Genomic DNA, 18442 nt, shown 5'->3' with positions numbered 1-18442 from the left:
AGACTCTGGTGGCTACCCTGAGGTACCTGGCTACAGAAAGGTCACTGGAAGACCTGAAGTTTGGGGCCCTCATATCCCCTTAGGCTTTGGGCGTTATCATTCAGGAGACCTGCAAGGCTATTGTGAAAGTGCTGCAGTACCAGTTTTGTAAGGTAAGGAAAAAAAAATCACTACACATTTGTTTCTTTTTGTTTGTTTTTTTTGGAAATGTAGAAAAGTACTGTATAAACAGGTTCAGTGTTAATTCTTTTGCCAATATGGCTGCGAGTGATAAAACTGTCTATATGACAGCAGTATAAACATTTGCATTCCAAACATGGAATAAATAACTTTGCAATTTTGTATTTTAAATAACCTATATGCCTTTATAATATAAAACTGCCTTATCACCAAATTTTATCAGTCCCAATACCTAGCCTGTTCTATGGTATATGGTGGGTCAGATGCCGGATTGAATAGGCCAATACACACATGGCGCAAGAACAGATTGTGGCCTTGGCTTCCAACAATCTGTCCTGTTTGTATTGACTGTGTCCAATCAGCGTCATCACCACCGTATACCACAGGGGAGGTATTGGGAGTGAGAACATTTGGGGATACTGCAGGCAACAACAACAAAAGTTTAGATTTCATAAAACCCTGGAATATCCTCCTCAGCATCTAATAGAGCACTATATATAGCCTGGCTTGCGGTGGGAGGGTAAGTGGGTGGGGGAGTAGGCTGCAACTGGGATGGAGGCATCATAGAGGCAGTTGGGGCAGGTGGGCAGGACACAGGGTCACCAATATAGGTAGCTGGATACAAATTTTTACGCAGTGCCCTGATGAGCAACTCATAGACCAGATACTGGAATTCGGTTTGTGTTTCAGCACTCATTTTCCACATGGTGCTGTTTATATGAGTAGTGAAGTGATCTAGGTGGTCTGGGGGCCTTTTTAAAAGCTCTTTTGTCAGCTCTAAAAATATGTCTGCTGGCTCCCCGGTTTGCGTTTTTTTCCCATGATGCTTTCTCTTTTGCTGGTGTGGTGTGGTTGGTGGTGGGCATGGGGATATCAGCACATCCCCCTCACTGTCAGCAATGATGCTTAAATCAGGCGTAGACGCCAATTACAGTTCTTGTGTTGGAGTCTATATTGAAAGAAAAGATAAAAAAATAATGTTCATGTTTTAACAAATATTTTTTTTGTTTTTCTAATACCGTTGACGAGTGGAAAACCATCGCTGAAGACTTTGAACGGCGTTGGAATTTTCCTAACTGTGGGGGAGCCATCGATGGGAAACATATCCGCATCACCCCACCTGCCAACAGCAGATCATACTATTATAACTACAAGGGGTACTTCAGCATCGTTCTATTGGCGGTGGTGAATGCAAATTATGAGTTTGTCTTTGTGGATGTTGGCAAGAATGGCCGTGCTTGGAATGGTGGGTCGTTCAGACGGCATTCTACCAGAGACTCGCCTTCAAAAACCTCAACTTGCCATCAGTGGAGACGAAGCACGGCCTAAACTTCGTTTTTTTTGCATGAAAATGTGATGAAGCCATATGCTTAAAGGTCCTTGACGAGAGAAAAGCGCATCTACAATTATCGGCTTTCTCGGGCACGCCAGATTGTGGAAAATGCGTTTGGAATTCTCAGTAACCGGTTCCGCATTTTCCACACCAGCATAAACCTGCGTGTAGACAAGATAGAATGGGTCATGTTGGCGTGCTGTGTTCTGCATAACTTTTTATGGCACAAAACAACCCAACAAAGGGCATCAGGCACAGCTATGCCAGAAGACCCAGACCATATGGAGGAGATTGCAAAGTTAACATCAGTGGCAGCACCATCAATTCAAACCACAGGGACTGCATGGGCCAAACAGGGGAGGGAGGAATATATGGCGTATTTTAATGGGCCGGTGCAGTGACATGGCAGGAGGACTGTCTAAGATAATTGTCAATTAAGTGGACATTTGTGGAACATTAAACAAGTGTTTTAAACAAAAAAAATAAAAAATAACATGGTGTGTATGCACTGTGTCTCTACTTACCAAACCTGCCTGGGATGGTCCACTGTGACCTTCATCTGCCTCCTCTTCTCGCTCTTGCTCGGCCATAAGGACAAGAGACTGACGATGTGGTTCTTGCTCCATGATAAATGACATTAGAGGATAGTACCAAAGGGAGGGCCGATACACATCATCAGCGGAAGCTCCAGAACGTTTTGACTCCTCCACCTTCTTTAGTTCTTTGAAAAACACTGTACGGAGATTTTGGATTTTGGTGCGCACCCATTTCACAGATGCATCAGTACAGTATTGTCGGCTGTATTCCACCAATTCCTCTAAGTCCAATCGTTTTTGGACTTATTGGAATAGTTGCGACAGCTAACTCTCCATAGACACTCCTTTGCCTCCAAACGCTCCAGGAAACCGGTGATAAACTCACATTCCTAATCCAAAGACATTGCTGGTGGCAACATTTTTTTTAATAAAAATATGGATGCATACAATGTTCTCATCATTTTTAATAGTTTGGTTAAGTTTAAAGTGTTTTTAATGTTGATATGTTTGGCTGTTTAGTAATGTGTATGGTTTTACATTTTTAAAAGTTGTTTTTGGTTTGGTTTTGTTCTTATGGTATTTTATTTATTTTTAATCCAGATTGCATTTTACAATAAGTTTAAAAAATTCAGTCATTTATTTTATTCTGTTCCAAATATGATTTCAATATATAATATATAGACACATTATACACACAGGTGGTCAGTGGGTGGGTGGGCGATGCATTATACACATAGGTGGTCAGTGGGTGATGCATTATACACACAGGTGGTCAGTGGGTGGGTGGGCGATGCATTATACACATAGGTGGTCAGTGGGTAATGCATTATATACATAGGTGGTCAGTCGGTGGGTCACATTGGTGGACAGTGGGTCAGGCATATTCATTGGTGGACAGGGTCTGCATATACATTGCTGCTCTAGTATCAAATACTCACCAAATGATAGCAGGTGGAGCGATCAGGTGTGCTGAATCAATCGCATCCGTCTTCCTTGAAGTCACGTGGCTGCACAAAATGGAGACTGGGCGTGTACAGGGGTATATCAGTCAAGTGACGGAATGGACGATAGATCGTGCGTGAGTACAAACACACGTACGATGCGCACCACATTGTGTCCGAGATTGCCAAATCTTGCCTGCAGCAGGCAAGACCTGGAGAGGCGATGTACGACCAGCGGGTACACGCATTGGAATCGTGATCATGAGAGGACACTCATGATTTGGACATATTTTACACGGTTTGTCGTTCCGAAATCAGCAGAATCATGTAAAAAATGTCATAGTGTGTAGGCACTTTAAGACACAGTGTGAGCATATATATATATATCCATTATTATATGGTACGACACTTTGTTTCCAGGGGTATATGGTGATTCACTTACACAAGGTAAAGATACCTTTATAGGAGGATTACCACACTTTTTTATGTAAGCATAAATGTGAGCATCGAGCATCACCATCCTATTCCTGTGTGTGAACACTGGGAGTTGTAGTACGGTGCCTTTTTCTACATATAAAGAACACTGGTGCCTCTATATATTCTCCTGGTTCTCCATTTGTACCTACTATTAAAATTTAATTATATGATCGGATATTTTTACTAATACAAATTGTTCTGTCCTGTTTTCTTTTTTATCTTGTTGCTGCTGAGCATTATTGGTCCAATTAAAGAGACACTTACATGTGGAAGAACATTCAGGACCAGAGAACATAAGCATCATTGTCTGGACAAACTTGGCACAAGAATATATTACCTCTGTTTGTGTATATTCAGATACACATGCAGCTGCAGCTTAACATAAAATGCAGAATTAAATAGATATATATTAACCAACATGTGTTTTTCAGAGTATAATAGCAGCAAGAGATATGTGCATATACTGTATTGCAGGATGGAATAGCAACAGTACACAACACAAATGGCTTGCAGAGTGGATTTGCAGCACAATGAATGTTTCAGGTATACTTGGAACAGGTACAGGTAAAGCAAGGTAAAGCCAGGACAGGAACCAGGAATACCAAATAGCAGATTCAGGAACAGGGACCGGATAGCACGAGTGTCACAGCTACAGATGCTTGAGACTCCTGAGAAGAGTCAGGCTTGGTAGACAGTACAAACTGACGTGGTTTAAGGAATGACCTCATGAAATGGCATTGGCACAAAATGATAAAAGTAAATAGAATTTATTCAAGGACAGAACTATATGGCAAAGTTCAAACATAAAATCCTAGCGACACAAAGTTCATAACAGATACAGGGGTGAAACTCTGTGAGAACAAAGTTCGTAGTCACAATGAACAGGTGTGGGGGTAATACCCCGAATCCGACACAAGACCTGGGCCTCAATGTCGAAATGGAGGTCTGGGACAGGGTTGAGCCCTGAAACGTGACAGAGGTCCGGAACAGGTTTGAGCCCTGAGACGTGATGAAATCTATAACGGGGTTGAGCCCTGAGACGTGATGAAATCCGTAACGGGGTTGAGCCCTGAGACGTGATGAGATCCGGAACAGTGTTGAGCCCTGAGACGTGATGAGATCCGGAACAGGGTTGAGCCCTGAGACGTGATGAAATCCGGAACGGGGTTGAGCCCTGAGACGTGATGAAATCCGGAACAGGGTTGAGCCCTGAGACGGAATGAAGATCCGGAAAAGGGTTGAACCCTGAGATGGGATGAAGGTCCAGAACAGGGTTGAGCCCTGAGATGGGATGAAGGTCCGGAACAGGGTTGAGCCCTGAGATGTAACGGGGTTCCAATATGGCTTTGACTGTAACGGTGCAGTTGACAACTGTTCGTTAGAGATGACCCCAATGGTCGTTTGAGTCAATAGTAGTAACGTTAAGCCATTAGTGCAGCGGAGAACAAGTGGCAGTACTTGAGTAGAATAACAGTGGAACAGACAATGGCAGCGCCGAGCCCAGCAGTGTGGCTGATAACCTGTAGCAGAACTTGAACCAGGATACGAGCACAAATGTAGAAAGGTCCACAGCATACACCAGGCACAGCGAGGATCTGGCAGGAATCCAAGAAAGACCTAAATGTAACGTTGCACAGACAATGAGGCAGAGTTTAGGAACCGACTTCATACCAGAGGTCAGGGACCCATAGGAAGTTCAAAACGTAACCCAGACAGAATCAGGTTTGGAAGAGTAAGCAATCAACGAATCCAGCAACCTGACGACGCTTCTGAAACAGAAGATCACTTTAACTCTCTGTATTCTGCATGTGATGAACGCCAGCAGCCAGGAAAGATCCTCCAACGACCGCAGTGAAACTTTGGCAAATGTAGTTTATCTTTATGTATAGAAATAGTCAGAGTCCTGACAACGACTTTCACAAGAAACTATCTCTAGCAAGGCAGGAATGGGTTGGCTGCCCTATAACAGAAGTCAGAGCCAATCCTGTGTGAGCAAACAAGACCAGTCTCTGGTAATTATCACTACGAGCAGCTGAGTGCTGCATGTTCACAGAGGCTTCCCAGCTGGGAGTAATCATCCTGGACTAAAGGCCCCCATACATCAGCAATCGATTGTGGCAATTCTGCAATCGATTGTGTATAAATATCTGCAATGTATGGGCTTCGCAGATCACAGATTGCAACCAAAAAGTGTTTGGAATTGTTAAATCAAATTGACCAACATAGGGGAAAAAAATTGCGTAGGGTTCTCCCTATATTTAAAACCAGCTCCGGACCCAAATCAACTGGGCTGTAATGCCACACAGCCTGGAGACCCTTTCACCGGGGTTTCGTGGCCAAAGCATTCTCAGCCCAAGCCGGTCAGGCCAGGCCGGGGATCTCAGGGGATGTGGGGACCCCCGAAAAAAGGAGTCCCCCCTCTCCTTTAACCCCAGGTTTGGTCTGAAGCTCGGGACTCTTCCCCGCACCCCTGGAGCGGTGGGTACAGTGGTAATGGGGGGCCAAATAAAGTGTGGCTATTGTATTTTACCATGGAACTACAGGTGCCAGCATGCCTGCCATTTGGCACTTGTGGAACTACAAGTGCTAGCTGACATGCGGCACCTGTATCTCAACTGTAAAATAAATAGTTACAAAAATACATCACTCTCACATCGTAGAAAGTAGAAGTTTATTGCACACCTACCACACTCTCACATACTTACCTGCTGCCCGATGTTCACGTCCCTTTGTCAACGTAAAGTATCCATGGACGTACCTGCAAAAAAGTTCCAATACTCACCCTTTGTCCCATGATGTTGCCAAAGTTGCAGAGATGTTGCAATGACAGGTTACCTTTGCGCAAACTTTCGGCTTCACTTGGCATCTCATTCAAACGGGTTCAGCATATTGTGACAAAGGAACTGAAAATGCATCCCGTGTGTACCCAGTGGGTATCCAGAAATCTCAAAGAAGAGCAGGTGCGACGATGAGTTGAATCGTGCAAGAACACCATTCGAATGTTGGCGAGGTCACCAGATTTCCTGACATTAATTGTGACGTGTGACGAATTGTGGATTCGTCATTATGATCCGGAATCCAAACAACAGTCTAGTCGCGAATTCGTCTCCGCCCAAAAAATGTTGCGATTCCTTTGTCGTATAAACTCATGCTTCTGCTGTTCTTTGATGCGCACAGTATGATCCTACAGCACTGAGGTCCCCGTGGACAGACAATTAATGGTGACTATTATGCAAACGTCCTGAAAACCCATTTGCGTGGAGCCATTAAGAAGAAAAGACCACATTTGCTGAAGAAACAGTGGTTTTTGCTCCAAGACAATGCCGACCACATGTTGCTGCTGTTGCATTGACAGCACTGACTGAAATTAATGGGACAGCACTGGAACACCCTCCCTATAGCCCAGACTTAGCGCCCTGTGATTTCTGGGCATTCTCAACCCTGAACAAACAACTACATGGAAAGAAGTTCTCAGGAGATGATGAAGTAAAAAATGCCACAGCTGCAATACTAAAAGTGATGTCACAAAACAGCCTACTGCACGTCTTTGAATCATTGTTGAAACGCTGCAAAAAATTTATTGAAAGTGAAGGACGCTACTTTGAAAAATAAAAATGTTGAGATCCTGTGGAGTCATCCGATTCTGAATAAAAAGATCAGTCTAATTACTTTTCAATCAGCCCTCATGTATGTATGCTATGTATGTATGTATATATATATATATATATATATATATGTATAAGTCAGGGCTGGTGCTAGGGTGTTCGGCGCTGCCCTGCACACTATAAATATGTGACCTCCCTCCCTTATTTTTATAAAGGGGCGTTGTCTCAGAATAGTTCCCCAGTACAAATGATGCCACACAGTAGCACAATCTTATTGACATTATTCACGTTACAACACACAGTAGGGACCCTTATACACGATACGGGATGTAGTCATGTGACCGGCGGCCTTGAATCCCGACAGCGGAATGCCGGCTTGGGATTTATGATAGGCGTCGAAATACCGACGCCTATCATAATCCCGACACTGAAGACGACATCCGTAACAAAGGTAAGTCCGGGGCACCCTTAGCATTGGTCTCGGGGGGGGGGGAAGGGTTAGTATTAGGGAGTCTAGTAGGTTTAGGGTTACGTTGGGGGGGGATGGGAATTTTAGTTAGGCACCCCCGGGAGTGTTAGGTTTAGGAATCGGTAAGGGGAGGTTAGGGTTAGGCATCCTCGGGGGTAGGTTAGGGTTAGGCACTAAGGGGGAGGTTAGGGTTAGGCACCACTATGGGAGGGTTAGGGGGGGTCAGGGGAGATTAGGGTACTTACCTGCCCCTGTCGGGATCTTCATCCTGTCGGGCATCCGCTGTCAGGGTTAAACAGCCGCCGGCATTTCAATCCCATTCCCACAATACCCACACTAGTGTCCCTTATACACAATGCCCACAGTACTGCCCCTTATACATATAATGCCCACAGTAGTACTGTCCCTTATACATATAATGCCCACAGTAGTAGTGCTCCTTAAACACAATGCCCATCCATGGTAGTAGTGCCCCTAATACACATAATTACCACAGTAGTGCCCCTTACACACAACCACAGTAGTATTGCCCCTATGCAATGCCCACAGTAGTAGTGACCCCTTATACAAAGCCCACAGTAGTAGTGCCCCTATACAATGCCCACAGTAGTAGTGCCCCTTACACATAAAGACACACACACAAAACATTGTACTTAGTTGAATCTGACAGCTCCTCGTGCTCGACGCTGTGGGAGAGAGCCCTGTATATAGCGTATACCCTTTTATGTGCACCATATATACAGCCCTTCCTGCTGCTTGTCTGCCTTAAATTCATATTGCTCACTCCCGCACTTCTGTGTAAACTCCACCTAGGAGATGGAGGATTGTGTGGGAGAGAGAGCAGTATGAATTTATGGCAGACAAGCGCCAGGAAGGGATAAATATATAATGTACATATAAATATATATATATGCTGCGCAGATGTGGGGCATGCGCAGTGCAAGACAGTCTTCGCGGATAACCTAAGACAGGTCTTAGCAGTGGCAGCATGTTAATGCAACCGCTATTCCTGAGAGGATTATTGATAAGTAGCGGGGAAAAGTCTGGAGAAATATGAAAAAATTGTGTCAATGTAGGATGAAAATATATAGGCGAATATCAACACTGTTGTCGCCGAATAGACCCTACAGTGGTAAAGAAAACTTTCTATCTCTCATTGCAGCAATAGAAAATATATTTTTTTCTCTCAAAGGAATCATAATAAATAGACCCCCTAGGTAACATGTACAGATACACCTGTTGCTTCTGTGCAGTCACATAGCAAAGGCTACTGCAAAAACACATATAGATAAACAATTATCAGGTGATGGTCAAAAAAAAAATCCTAATTCTTCCAGGGACACGTCTGTCGGCAGCGAATGATGACAGAAGGTAGCTGGGACCTGTGTCCGGGACAGTACAGTACAAGTGCAGTGGGGAAGAAGTTACTACAGAAGAGTAGCTGCCTCTAGGACCTGGCGGCCTTCTCCAGCACTTCCTGCCTCGCTCTCATCACCCACATTCATCCCAACCTCCGCAGCCGCGGTCTCGCCCCGCTACCTCCCCCAGGCTCGCAGGCCAGGCCGGGGACACCATGTGAGAGTAGGCCGCGACCAGCAGGACTTCCCCCTCCTCGCCGGCCGGGTGCAGGTGAGTACCAGGAGCCGTGAGACAGTAGAGGAGAGGCGGGTACTGTAGGCCCTGTGACTGACCATCCGGAGGCACTGCTAAGATCTGCTCTCTTATGTGGGCACTTCATCAACTTCTTTATGTGCCCATGATCGCAGTCATGTATGCCTGGCACACTACCCGTTACGTGCTGTCCCGCATACTGACATATGTGGTACACCTAGGAGAGGCTGCTATATGTGCCCAGTCATAACAACAATAATAATAATACATTTGTGTATGTTGATCTCCCATCTCACAGCAGATTAAAGGCCCGTGCTGAGATATAATAATGGCCTCCCTGTTATTAAACCGAATCACACGCTCATTAATATGGCAGCAACACACTTGTCCACTCAGCAGCGTTTATTATTATTATAAACCTATTTTTTTCTTCTTTTTTTTGTTTGTTTAGGTAGATTCTTTATTTTAACACTTTATAAAACAAAAAGTTGTGCCCTTATTTGTATTTTGTTTATGGATCTTTGCTTACATTGGGCTGTGTATTGTATCCAGTGAGTTCTCCCCATACAGAGATCCTGCCCCTCTCCTCTGATAATGCAGATCTCCATTTTATGACTTTATAGCTTTTCTCTCTCTAATATGTCTAATCACATAAAGCCTGAGAAGCAAATGAAAGCTGGGTGTTGCATTTCAATTTATGTGACGTTTTCTTTTGTTATACAAAGCTGTAGTTAGTTATCTGCACACTGTGGTATAGTTCCTCAACATTTTGTGTAGTTTAACTTATTTATTAATATTTTTATAGCACCCAGCATGCTGTACAGCATTTAAAAGTGGGAATAAACACCGTATAATACTAGACTGGGTGCTATAGAGAGACAAAGAGGTAAGAGGGCCCTGCTTACAATATATAGGGACTTTGAAGTTTTCTATATGAGGTTATTGCATATTGGTACCCTGACCACACAATATAAGTTTTAAAGTGAATGCTACAGATGTGTCCATATATCTAACCTCCATGTGCTACAAGTCGCGTTACACATAATGCCTGAGCGCTGTGTGATTCAGTAGCTCAAAGCGTCTTTTCATGCGACTTTTTCCCTTCAACTGTTTCTAATTCCCCTTTTACACCAGAGCTAAAACTCGGGTTATTGCAGGGTTAACCCGGGTAGCTCCTTGGTGTAAAAGGAGACGGGGTTGGATTCCCGGGTCGAGTGACCCGGCAATCCAACCCAGATAACTTGCATGGTTTAACACGGGAATGACCTGTGAAACCCTGTAGTGTAAACGGCGTGATCCGGGTCACGATGACATGGAGTGCGCCGCATGCCGGTGCTTGGAGATGACGTCATCTCCAAGCGCCCACTTCCACGCCGGAAGAGCCGGGTCATTGCACACCCGGCTCCTGTGTGAACGGCACCGGCTCTGGAATATCCTGGGTCGGCGCCGGCTAAATTCCGGGTCTGATCCGGTTTGGAACCCTGTTCTAATCTCCAGGTCAGACCCGGAATTTAGGTATAAAAGCGGTATTATTCACAAAGCGATGCAAATAGGATGCACTACCTGCGTCTGCTGATTAAAATGATATGCGGGATGCCTATATTCTGTGTGCGACTGCAGTTATAGCTACATGAGAAATGCATTTGAAGGGAAAAAGTTGTACGAAAAGATGCACTGCTCTACCAAGTTGCGCCACGGCATGGCCTGTATTATTTGTACTAATATTTGTTTATATAGCGCCAGCATACTCTGCGTAGCTTTACAATTGGAGGGACATATACATTAACAATACAAGACTTCCAGTGTGTAGGGAAGTAGGAGCTTTATATATGCAGTTGAGTGACACTTAGGGGGCTATTCAATTGTGTATCGCTCCCGGGCACTTTAGACTTTTCCCTACCAGCCCCAAAGCCATACTTTACACTGCTTTCTGCTCGCACCTCAGGAGGGTGCCATCAGAAATCTGCGATAAACGGTGCCTCAGAGCTGGTCGCCCACAGCAATTGAATAGCTCCTGGTTACTTTAGCAATAAACAATTGAATCGCCACCTTAATGCCTACTAATGTGAATGGGCAAATAGTCACTATAAAGCACTGAGGAATATATGTGTGCTATATAACTGTTAATAAATACTGGTCTGCCTAATAGCAGTGTTTATTTAGGGGTCAGTTTTTAAGTTGATTGCGTATAGAAGTAGAATAAATGTAAGTTTACATGAACTGTGTAGAGCAGTGTTATCTCAATCTAGTCCTCGCACACTCCCTACAGCTAGGATAATTACTGACCCAGCCAAGTAGACTAAAACACGATTAAAGAAATACTGAAAACAAGAGCTTTCAGGAGTGCATGGTAATCAGACTTGGTAAACACTGGTGTAGAGAGATGGTAGACCTGTTTTTGGAGGGTAAGAAGCAGGTTCACATCAGATGGACGATGTAACGGATGGCGTTATCTTGTTGCATTAAGCCTTTAATGTTATATTGTGTCGTCGTACGGTGGATCGTGCAGTGTGTATGGCAGTGTGAATTATTGATGTGTTGCGTTGTCGGCACATCCCTGAGGTGTGTACTCAGCTTAAGTCTAGTGGTACCCTAACAGATAGAGGAAGTGGATCCAGAAAAATGAAGACTGAGTGACTTGATAAGTAAAATGATGTTTTTGTATGTGAAGTGTGTGTTCAACAATGTCAAATGCAGCAGAGACATTTAGGAGAATTTAAAGCAATTTCTGTCTTTTAGGTGTAGTAGTGCTAGCAGAGTCTGGACAAGTTTCATAAGAAGCTTAGTGATGGGACAGTAATGTAAGAGGTTGATTCGTTAGCTGCAAATAAGTGCGGCTGTATGCTGCACTTCCGGTACCTTAAGACTCGCAGGTTTTTGTTCGCAGCCCCGTATGACTGCGCACACAAATATCATAAGTCTGGCGCAAGATCAGGTTGCGAGGGGGACGAGCTGTGACGTTGTTGGACGCTTTTCCACTCCTGTACCACGGCAACTTGCCCCACATGCGGATAATTGAATTGACCCGTGAGGAGGAATTCAATTGGTTTTGAGTGCCCGTAGCTCGACAGGAACTGTTCAGTTGTTTCTGCCGCTGGGCGCCCATCGCGGCATGTTGCTCTCAGCCTCCTGAGGTGTGAGCACAAATCTTACCAAAGTAGGGCTTTTGGGCGCCTTAACCTTATCGCATCCTGCTTTTAGATGGGATTAGCTGTTTTACGTAGCTGATCCCATGCATTTTGGGTGCAACATCCGCAATAAGTGATGGCCGGCCGCATCACAGCTATTGAATATCGCCAATCATGTTACACAGGAACTGCGGGCGCGAGAAAACAATGGAATTCCCCCCTAAGAGTGAGTTTGGGCCACAAAACATTGTGACATTGTGCATGTTTAATGATTAAAAGCTGTAGTTGTGGGGGAGGAGAGTTTATGATGTCTGGTAAGGATGGGATGAGCTCAGGAAAAAAAACAATCAACTGATTTGTGAGTGTTTACGGTCACTTGGACAAGTAGTAGTGTGAGGAGATTCAACTCCTAATCATTTGTGGTTTAATTGAAGAGAGGGTGCCAGAGGCTACAAAAAAGAAAAGAGCAGGTTGCTTCTTAGGGAAGAGGTGTACCCTTTATTGTTGTTGTTATTATGGTTTATGTATAGAGCACCACAGATTTAATGCTTTACATCATTCACATATGTCCCTACCCAATTGATCTTATAGTCTAATTCTCTACCACACACAGCAGTGTTCTCCCCAGAAAAGTTTTCCAGCCGGGTGACATCAAGAAGTAGCCAGGTGGGGGCCTTCGCAATAATAAAATGTTTTAAACGCTGACCATATAATTTAAACTTGAAATAACATTTTATATATTAATCTCCTCTTCTTATTAGAGGCCCAGTCGTCTGATTATGAAAAAGCTGCAAAGTCTGTAGGATCTGTGCCTTTTTATACAGCTCCCAGATACTGTCCCCACTTGCAGGTTCCCAAAGTGCCGGGTGTTGGCTGATTCTTGTCGGGTGGTGCACCTGCAAAACACAGCCTGGGGAGAACACTGCACAGTGCCATTTTGTCAGCAGCCATTTAACATATCTGTATGTTTTTGGATTGTGCCAGGAAACCTAAGCACATGGCACAAACCCGCACAAACGCCACATATTTCTTTGTATGTTCTTGTCCTTGAAGAAGAGAGCAAGATCTTGGGCATTGACATTAATGGTAGTTAGCGGTGCTATTTGGGACGTCTGAGAAGAGAATATAATTTGTGAGAAGCGTTTATAGTTAGACTCAGTCCAGATGAGAGTTTGGAAGTATGCTGGTTTGCAATTCACCGAGCATTTCGTTTGGTAATCATGATTCATGCTGAGAGTAAAGAGCAGCAGTCGTTACTTGATTGAGCGTTATTGCTACAGTTGTGGTTCCACCAGATCAGGGGGAGAGGTGGAAAGTTTTTAAAAATGAATAGGACTGAGATTTCTGAGGGCAGGAATAGCATTAATGGTGCTCAACAACAGAGGGGTTCAAGTAGTGAGGGAGAGCTTGCAGGTAATAAGGCACTGATCTAAAAGAGTCAAAGGAGTGTTAAATAAAGAAACAAAGTGAAGTTATGGGTAGTCCTATGAAAGTGAAGGTTATTCCGGTAAGTAGGAAAGTAAGTCTACAGGGTGAAATTAAGATAGGAATGGAATAGTTTGGAGGCACATTGTGAAAGTGGATAGTCAGTTGGGATATTGAAGTCCTACAATGTTGATGTTAGACGCAGTGGTTCACAAACTTTATTGAACCACGGCACCCTAGAGTATCAGCATTGTTTTCATGGCATCCCTAAGCCAAAAGTTTGTTATTGAGAAATTCAGAAATGTAGTAAAGTGAAGTAAATTGTGTTACCTGTCATCCTTAGGTTCAGTTATGTGGTGGTGGACAGGATTGCGCTTCTGTTTGTCCACATATCTACGTTACATTGACCATAAATAATTTGATTTGGCGCTGGACCATCAACTTGAGGCACCCCTGCAAGTGTCCCGAGGCACCCCAGGGTGCCACGGCGCACAGTTTGGGAACCACTGTGTTAGAGGATAGCAGCCTGATGTTCAAGAAATTGTTGGTATGGTCCAGAGGGTTTACTGTGTGCAGGATAGGTTGAAAATCCAAGTTGCATATGCTTCAAAATATGGAACATGACTGATGGAACATTTGCTGAAACTGTAATTGTGCAGCATGGGGAAATGGTTCCAAGCGCACCTTTGTCTGGTTCTGGGCTTGTGGGTATGGGAGAAGAGAATATCACAATGTGAAACCTCTGTTGGTGAGGTAGTGTCTGATTGTGTGTGATATAGTACTGTCAATGCCAGAAAGTTGATGCTGTTGGAGAGGAAGAGGTCATGGAGGGTTAATTTGATACGAACAGAGCATGAATTCTACAGGCCATATTTATAGGATTTTGTGAAAGATAGGTTATGTGTTTGAGATTTGAGGGATTTCTATAGTGTGAAAATCAGAATGACATATATGGAAAGTGGACGGAAACCTACATTTGGCAATATATCATCAGCTGCTAGAACAATGAACCTGATACTCTTCAAAGCCTCGCATTCTCTATCCTTCATAAGAGTTGCAAATTACCATACACCTGCCTGCCAACTGCCTGATTCGACCGGACCCACTGATCCACGGGTCAGAAACGGCTATCATTGGTCATCGATGTTCAGCGATCCGCCGCAGAATCTGTGAAATTCTCTGTTGTAAAAGTCCTCGATTTGTTGATCATGATCATATTTTGATCGGTCTCTGCAAATCGGGAAAAATCCAACATGTTGGATTTCACCAATGCCCCAACCCCGGCATCTGGAGATCGGGGAATTGCCCTAATCCATTGCTGATGTATGGGAGCCTTTAGCCTTCGTAAATGTTAATAAATTGATTTAATCAAGTAAAGAAACCAACCCGTAATAGCATATCAGATGGAATTTTAATGTACATTTACATAAGCGTTAAAAGATGTAACAAGTAAATTTTAAGAAGCTCTTTCATGACCTTTTTGAAAGTGAAGTGTAAAGCTGGTAAAGTCATTACTCAATTCTGCCTATAAGCTTCCATCAACCTGTTGCTCTTGTTTTTAATGAGCCCTGTGATAAAGATTGTCTGCGGATTCAAAAATGTATAACAGAGAAAGACCAACAGGGTAGAAGGCAGGAGCATTGTGTAGGCCACGGGATTGCCTGGAGGGCCTCATGCAGTCCTAGGGAGGGGCAGGCTGATCATCCCTGTACTAAAACTGGTAAGATTTATAAGGACTTCTATAGTGGCCATGGTGTTGCCACAGTTTAAGAATATTTACAGTAAAGTAAGAAAATAGGTAAGGAAGCCATTTGTTAATTTAGGGTAGCGGAGGGGCAATATGGATGGATAAGGGGTTGTGATGCAGGTGATGTGTCAAAACAAGGCAGAGCGTCATCTATCACGCACATCTCGGCACAGATGACAGAGACAGATGGCGTTTTTACCTTTTTCATAATTTTGAACTTTGAAGATCTGAGTCAAAACCAAACAGCTCATCTCTAGTTTAAACTATATTTTTGTTATAAGGGTCATGCCATAATAGGATACGGAGACAAATGTAGGATATGAGAATAAATGATAGGTGAAACAGAAACAAAAAAATCCCCAAATTATGTTCTGCTGGATGGTAAGATGAGAAGTGCACTGTCTGGCTGTCTTTCATTGGGTTATGTTTTCAGTGTTTCAAGTTATAAAGAGTTTGTTTATACCTAATTTATTCACCACATTATTTGTCGTCTTAAGGTGCCCACACACACAGCGATGTGCACGCGATCAGCCGATGTGTACGATTTCCCTTGAAACTCTCCCCGGCAGCTCTGCACACGATTTGGTGTCCAATCTTCATACGATCTCTCCTGCATACAGACTGTCACAGTGCATCGCCTCCTAGATTGTCAGATCTTCCCTACTGCACGGCAGATCTGACGATGCGATGTGCGACCAGCGGGGACGCGCATCGTGATCGTGAGTGGGGACTCACAATTTACTCAGGATTTGGCTATATTTTACACAATCTGACGTTCCAATGTGTCGGGATCGGCTAGATCGGGTAAAAAATCGCTGTGTGTGTGTGGGCAGCTTAATAGATATTTTATACGACATTCAGTTCTTAGCTTTCCCAAAATAACAAGGATCCGATAGAGGTGTGTGCATATACACCACAGAGTGGTTCAAACACAGTAGCATCATCCTTTTCTCCAGGGAAATACATTTCCCTTGTTTAGTCATTGGTATCCATGATGGGTTTAAGTAATCTAGCTTCTGTGACATTTCTGATGGTAGATAGTCCACAGTCCTTCTCCTTCCCATCAGTAGTTTTAGTTGTAGCTATTCATACAGCTGCAGTGCAAGTATCATTGTGTGTAAGCAGCTGTTAAATAACAGTTTCTCTAGATAGGCAGTTTGTAATGACTAATTTATCACCCAAGCACATTAGCTAAGAGTGTTCATGTGCTTAAAATGAATTTGCTTAAATTGAATTTTAATACTTGTACATATCTGTATGATGTGGTTTGTAACATGGCTACTTTATGCTTGTTGTGTGTCAGTAATTGTGTAGTTGTGATTTCACACTTATTTGTGTATATCACTATGTTCTTTTTAGGTCTTTCCTGAACAAGCGATTCCCAATTTAAGTTACACGTTTATTATTTGTAGACAGTGCACACCCTACCCTGTGGGCGGTATTCAATTGTTTTAGCGCTCCCGATCTTGCTTCTAAAGTGACGGGAGAACGTGGGGCGCTATTCTATTGACGCGGGTCTTTGCGTCGCTGGCGCCCAAAGAGGTTGGGTTTAGCCGCGTAAACCGGCTACACCCGACCAAAGTGCTGTGTGCGATCGCGAAAAGTGCCGTTTGGGTGCCGAAATGGGTCGCTTTTCGCGCATTTCAGCTTGCACCCCAAGAGGGGTGCGAGCTGAAATGCCGGCACCGGCAGCTGATCGCGCCTGACAGGAATAACAATTGAATAGCTCCGTCGGACGCGAAGGGGGGTTGAAACAATTGAATTCCGCATCGGAATGTTCATGTGGCTATGTTACACAGAATCCGGCTGGAAGTTCGACTGTCACTAGGTTGACGCCAGATGGTCGATCCAGTCAATAGGTCGATATGGTCGAGAGGGTAAAATGGTCGGCACAATGATCTACACATGTTTTTTCAACATTTAGTGTGTACCCAGCTTATGGCACTTAGGGGGAGGGTTAGGGTTAGGCACTAAAGGGAAAGTTAGGGTTACATTTCAACAAAAAAGGTGTCAACCTTTTGACTAAGTTGACCTTTGCCTGTCGACCATCTGGTGTCGACCTATTCACTATCTATTTATTATACCACACACATGTTACTCAAGGTGGCCTATTTGGGTTTACTTACGTAGTTTTGTACTTTTGTCAGGTTTCTTTATCCCAGCACGCCTCCCTGATATTTGTACGCCTCATTGTCTGAAGTTTTTTATATTCAAACCAAATGTTGCATACTAACTTTGTGCGCTGCAAAGATGTCCAGTAATGATTGAAATCCTTGCAGATGTAATTTGTTCCCAGCAGAAAATGCCATCAACAGGTGCATGCCATTGGTATGTGTGGGATGAGTCTTACTAATGGAGTCTTGTAAATACGGGTTGTTCATATCCATTTGGCGATTATGCCAAGCAGTTGGCACTTTCCATATGGCCAACATTTAATGTGTGTGTGTGTATGGTAAGGGGGTCCAGTATTTGTACTTGAGCTAATTTTTACATTAGCTTAGCCATCGTGCTCTTACAAATCCCATTTGTTTTTCATTCCTTTTCTGTCTTTCTCCTAATGTGTGGTGTACAATGAAATGTGTGACTTTTTTGTGTTTTAGACATGGAGACAAACAATCATTTTGCCAGCCCTGGCCAACCTCCATTACCTAGCCCCTCAGGACTGAAACAGCTGCCTCAGTTGATGGAACCAATTTACACAAATAGTTCTCTTCTAAGATTTCCTCAACAAGTAAAAGGTGAGCAGCATCTCTAAAATTTGTAATTTGTGTACAAGGGGGGATTCAATTGTTAGTGGCGGCGGCTGTCCGTGCCTGACGGAGCAATTCAATTATTGCATTGTTTGGGCACGAACAGCCGCCGGCATTTGTCAGATGTTTTAATTTATTTTACTTATTTGCATGAGTAATGTCTTTTTTTTTTTTTTTTTTGCTTTTAAGGTTTTACCTATTTTGGAATTAAGATTTTATTATTTATTTACTTTTTTTTTT

General features: G+C 43.6%; 1 protein-coding gene across 3 annotated transcripts in view; it reads left to right on the top strand.

Moving 5' to 3' along the window:
* BAZ2A (bromodomain adjacent to zinc finger domain 2A) overlaps positions 1 to 18442 on the top strand; it is a 145523-nt gene that overhangs the window by 44206 nt on the left and 82875 nt on the right. Inside the window, exons 1-2 of one of the 3 annotated variants that reach the window (XM_088473114.1) lie at positions 9003 to 9170; positions 18053 to 18190. In XM_088473114.1, the coding sequence (XP_088329240.1) occupies positions 18055 to 18190 (136 nt within the window). In that variant the 5' untranslated portion in view covers positions 9003 to 9170; positions 18053 to 18054. Of the gene's footprint in view, positions 1 to 9002; positions 9171 to 18052; positions 18191 to 18442 lie in introns of those variants that run through there. The other 2 variants (XM_088473113.1, XM_088473112.1) reach the window with 2 other exon arrangements.

Source organism: Taudactylus pleione, unplaced genomic scaffold, assembly GCF_031769625.1.
Source record: "Taudactylus pleione unplaced genomic scaffold, aTauple2 ptg000130l, whole genome shotgun sequence".
Lineage (NCBI taxonomy): Eukaryota > Metazoa > Chordata > Amphibia > Anura > Myobatrachidae > Taudactylus > Taudactylus pleione.
This window is presented reverse-complemented; position numbering and strand designations above follow the sequence as displayed.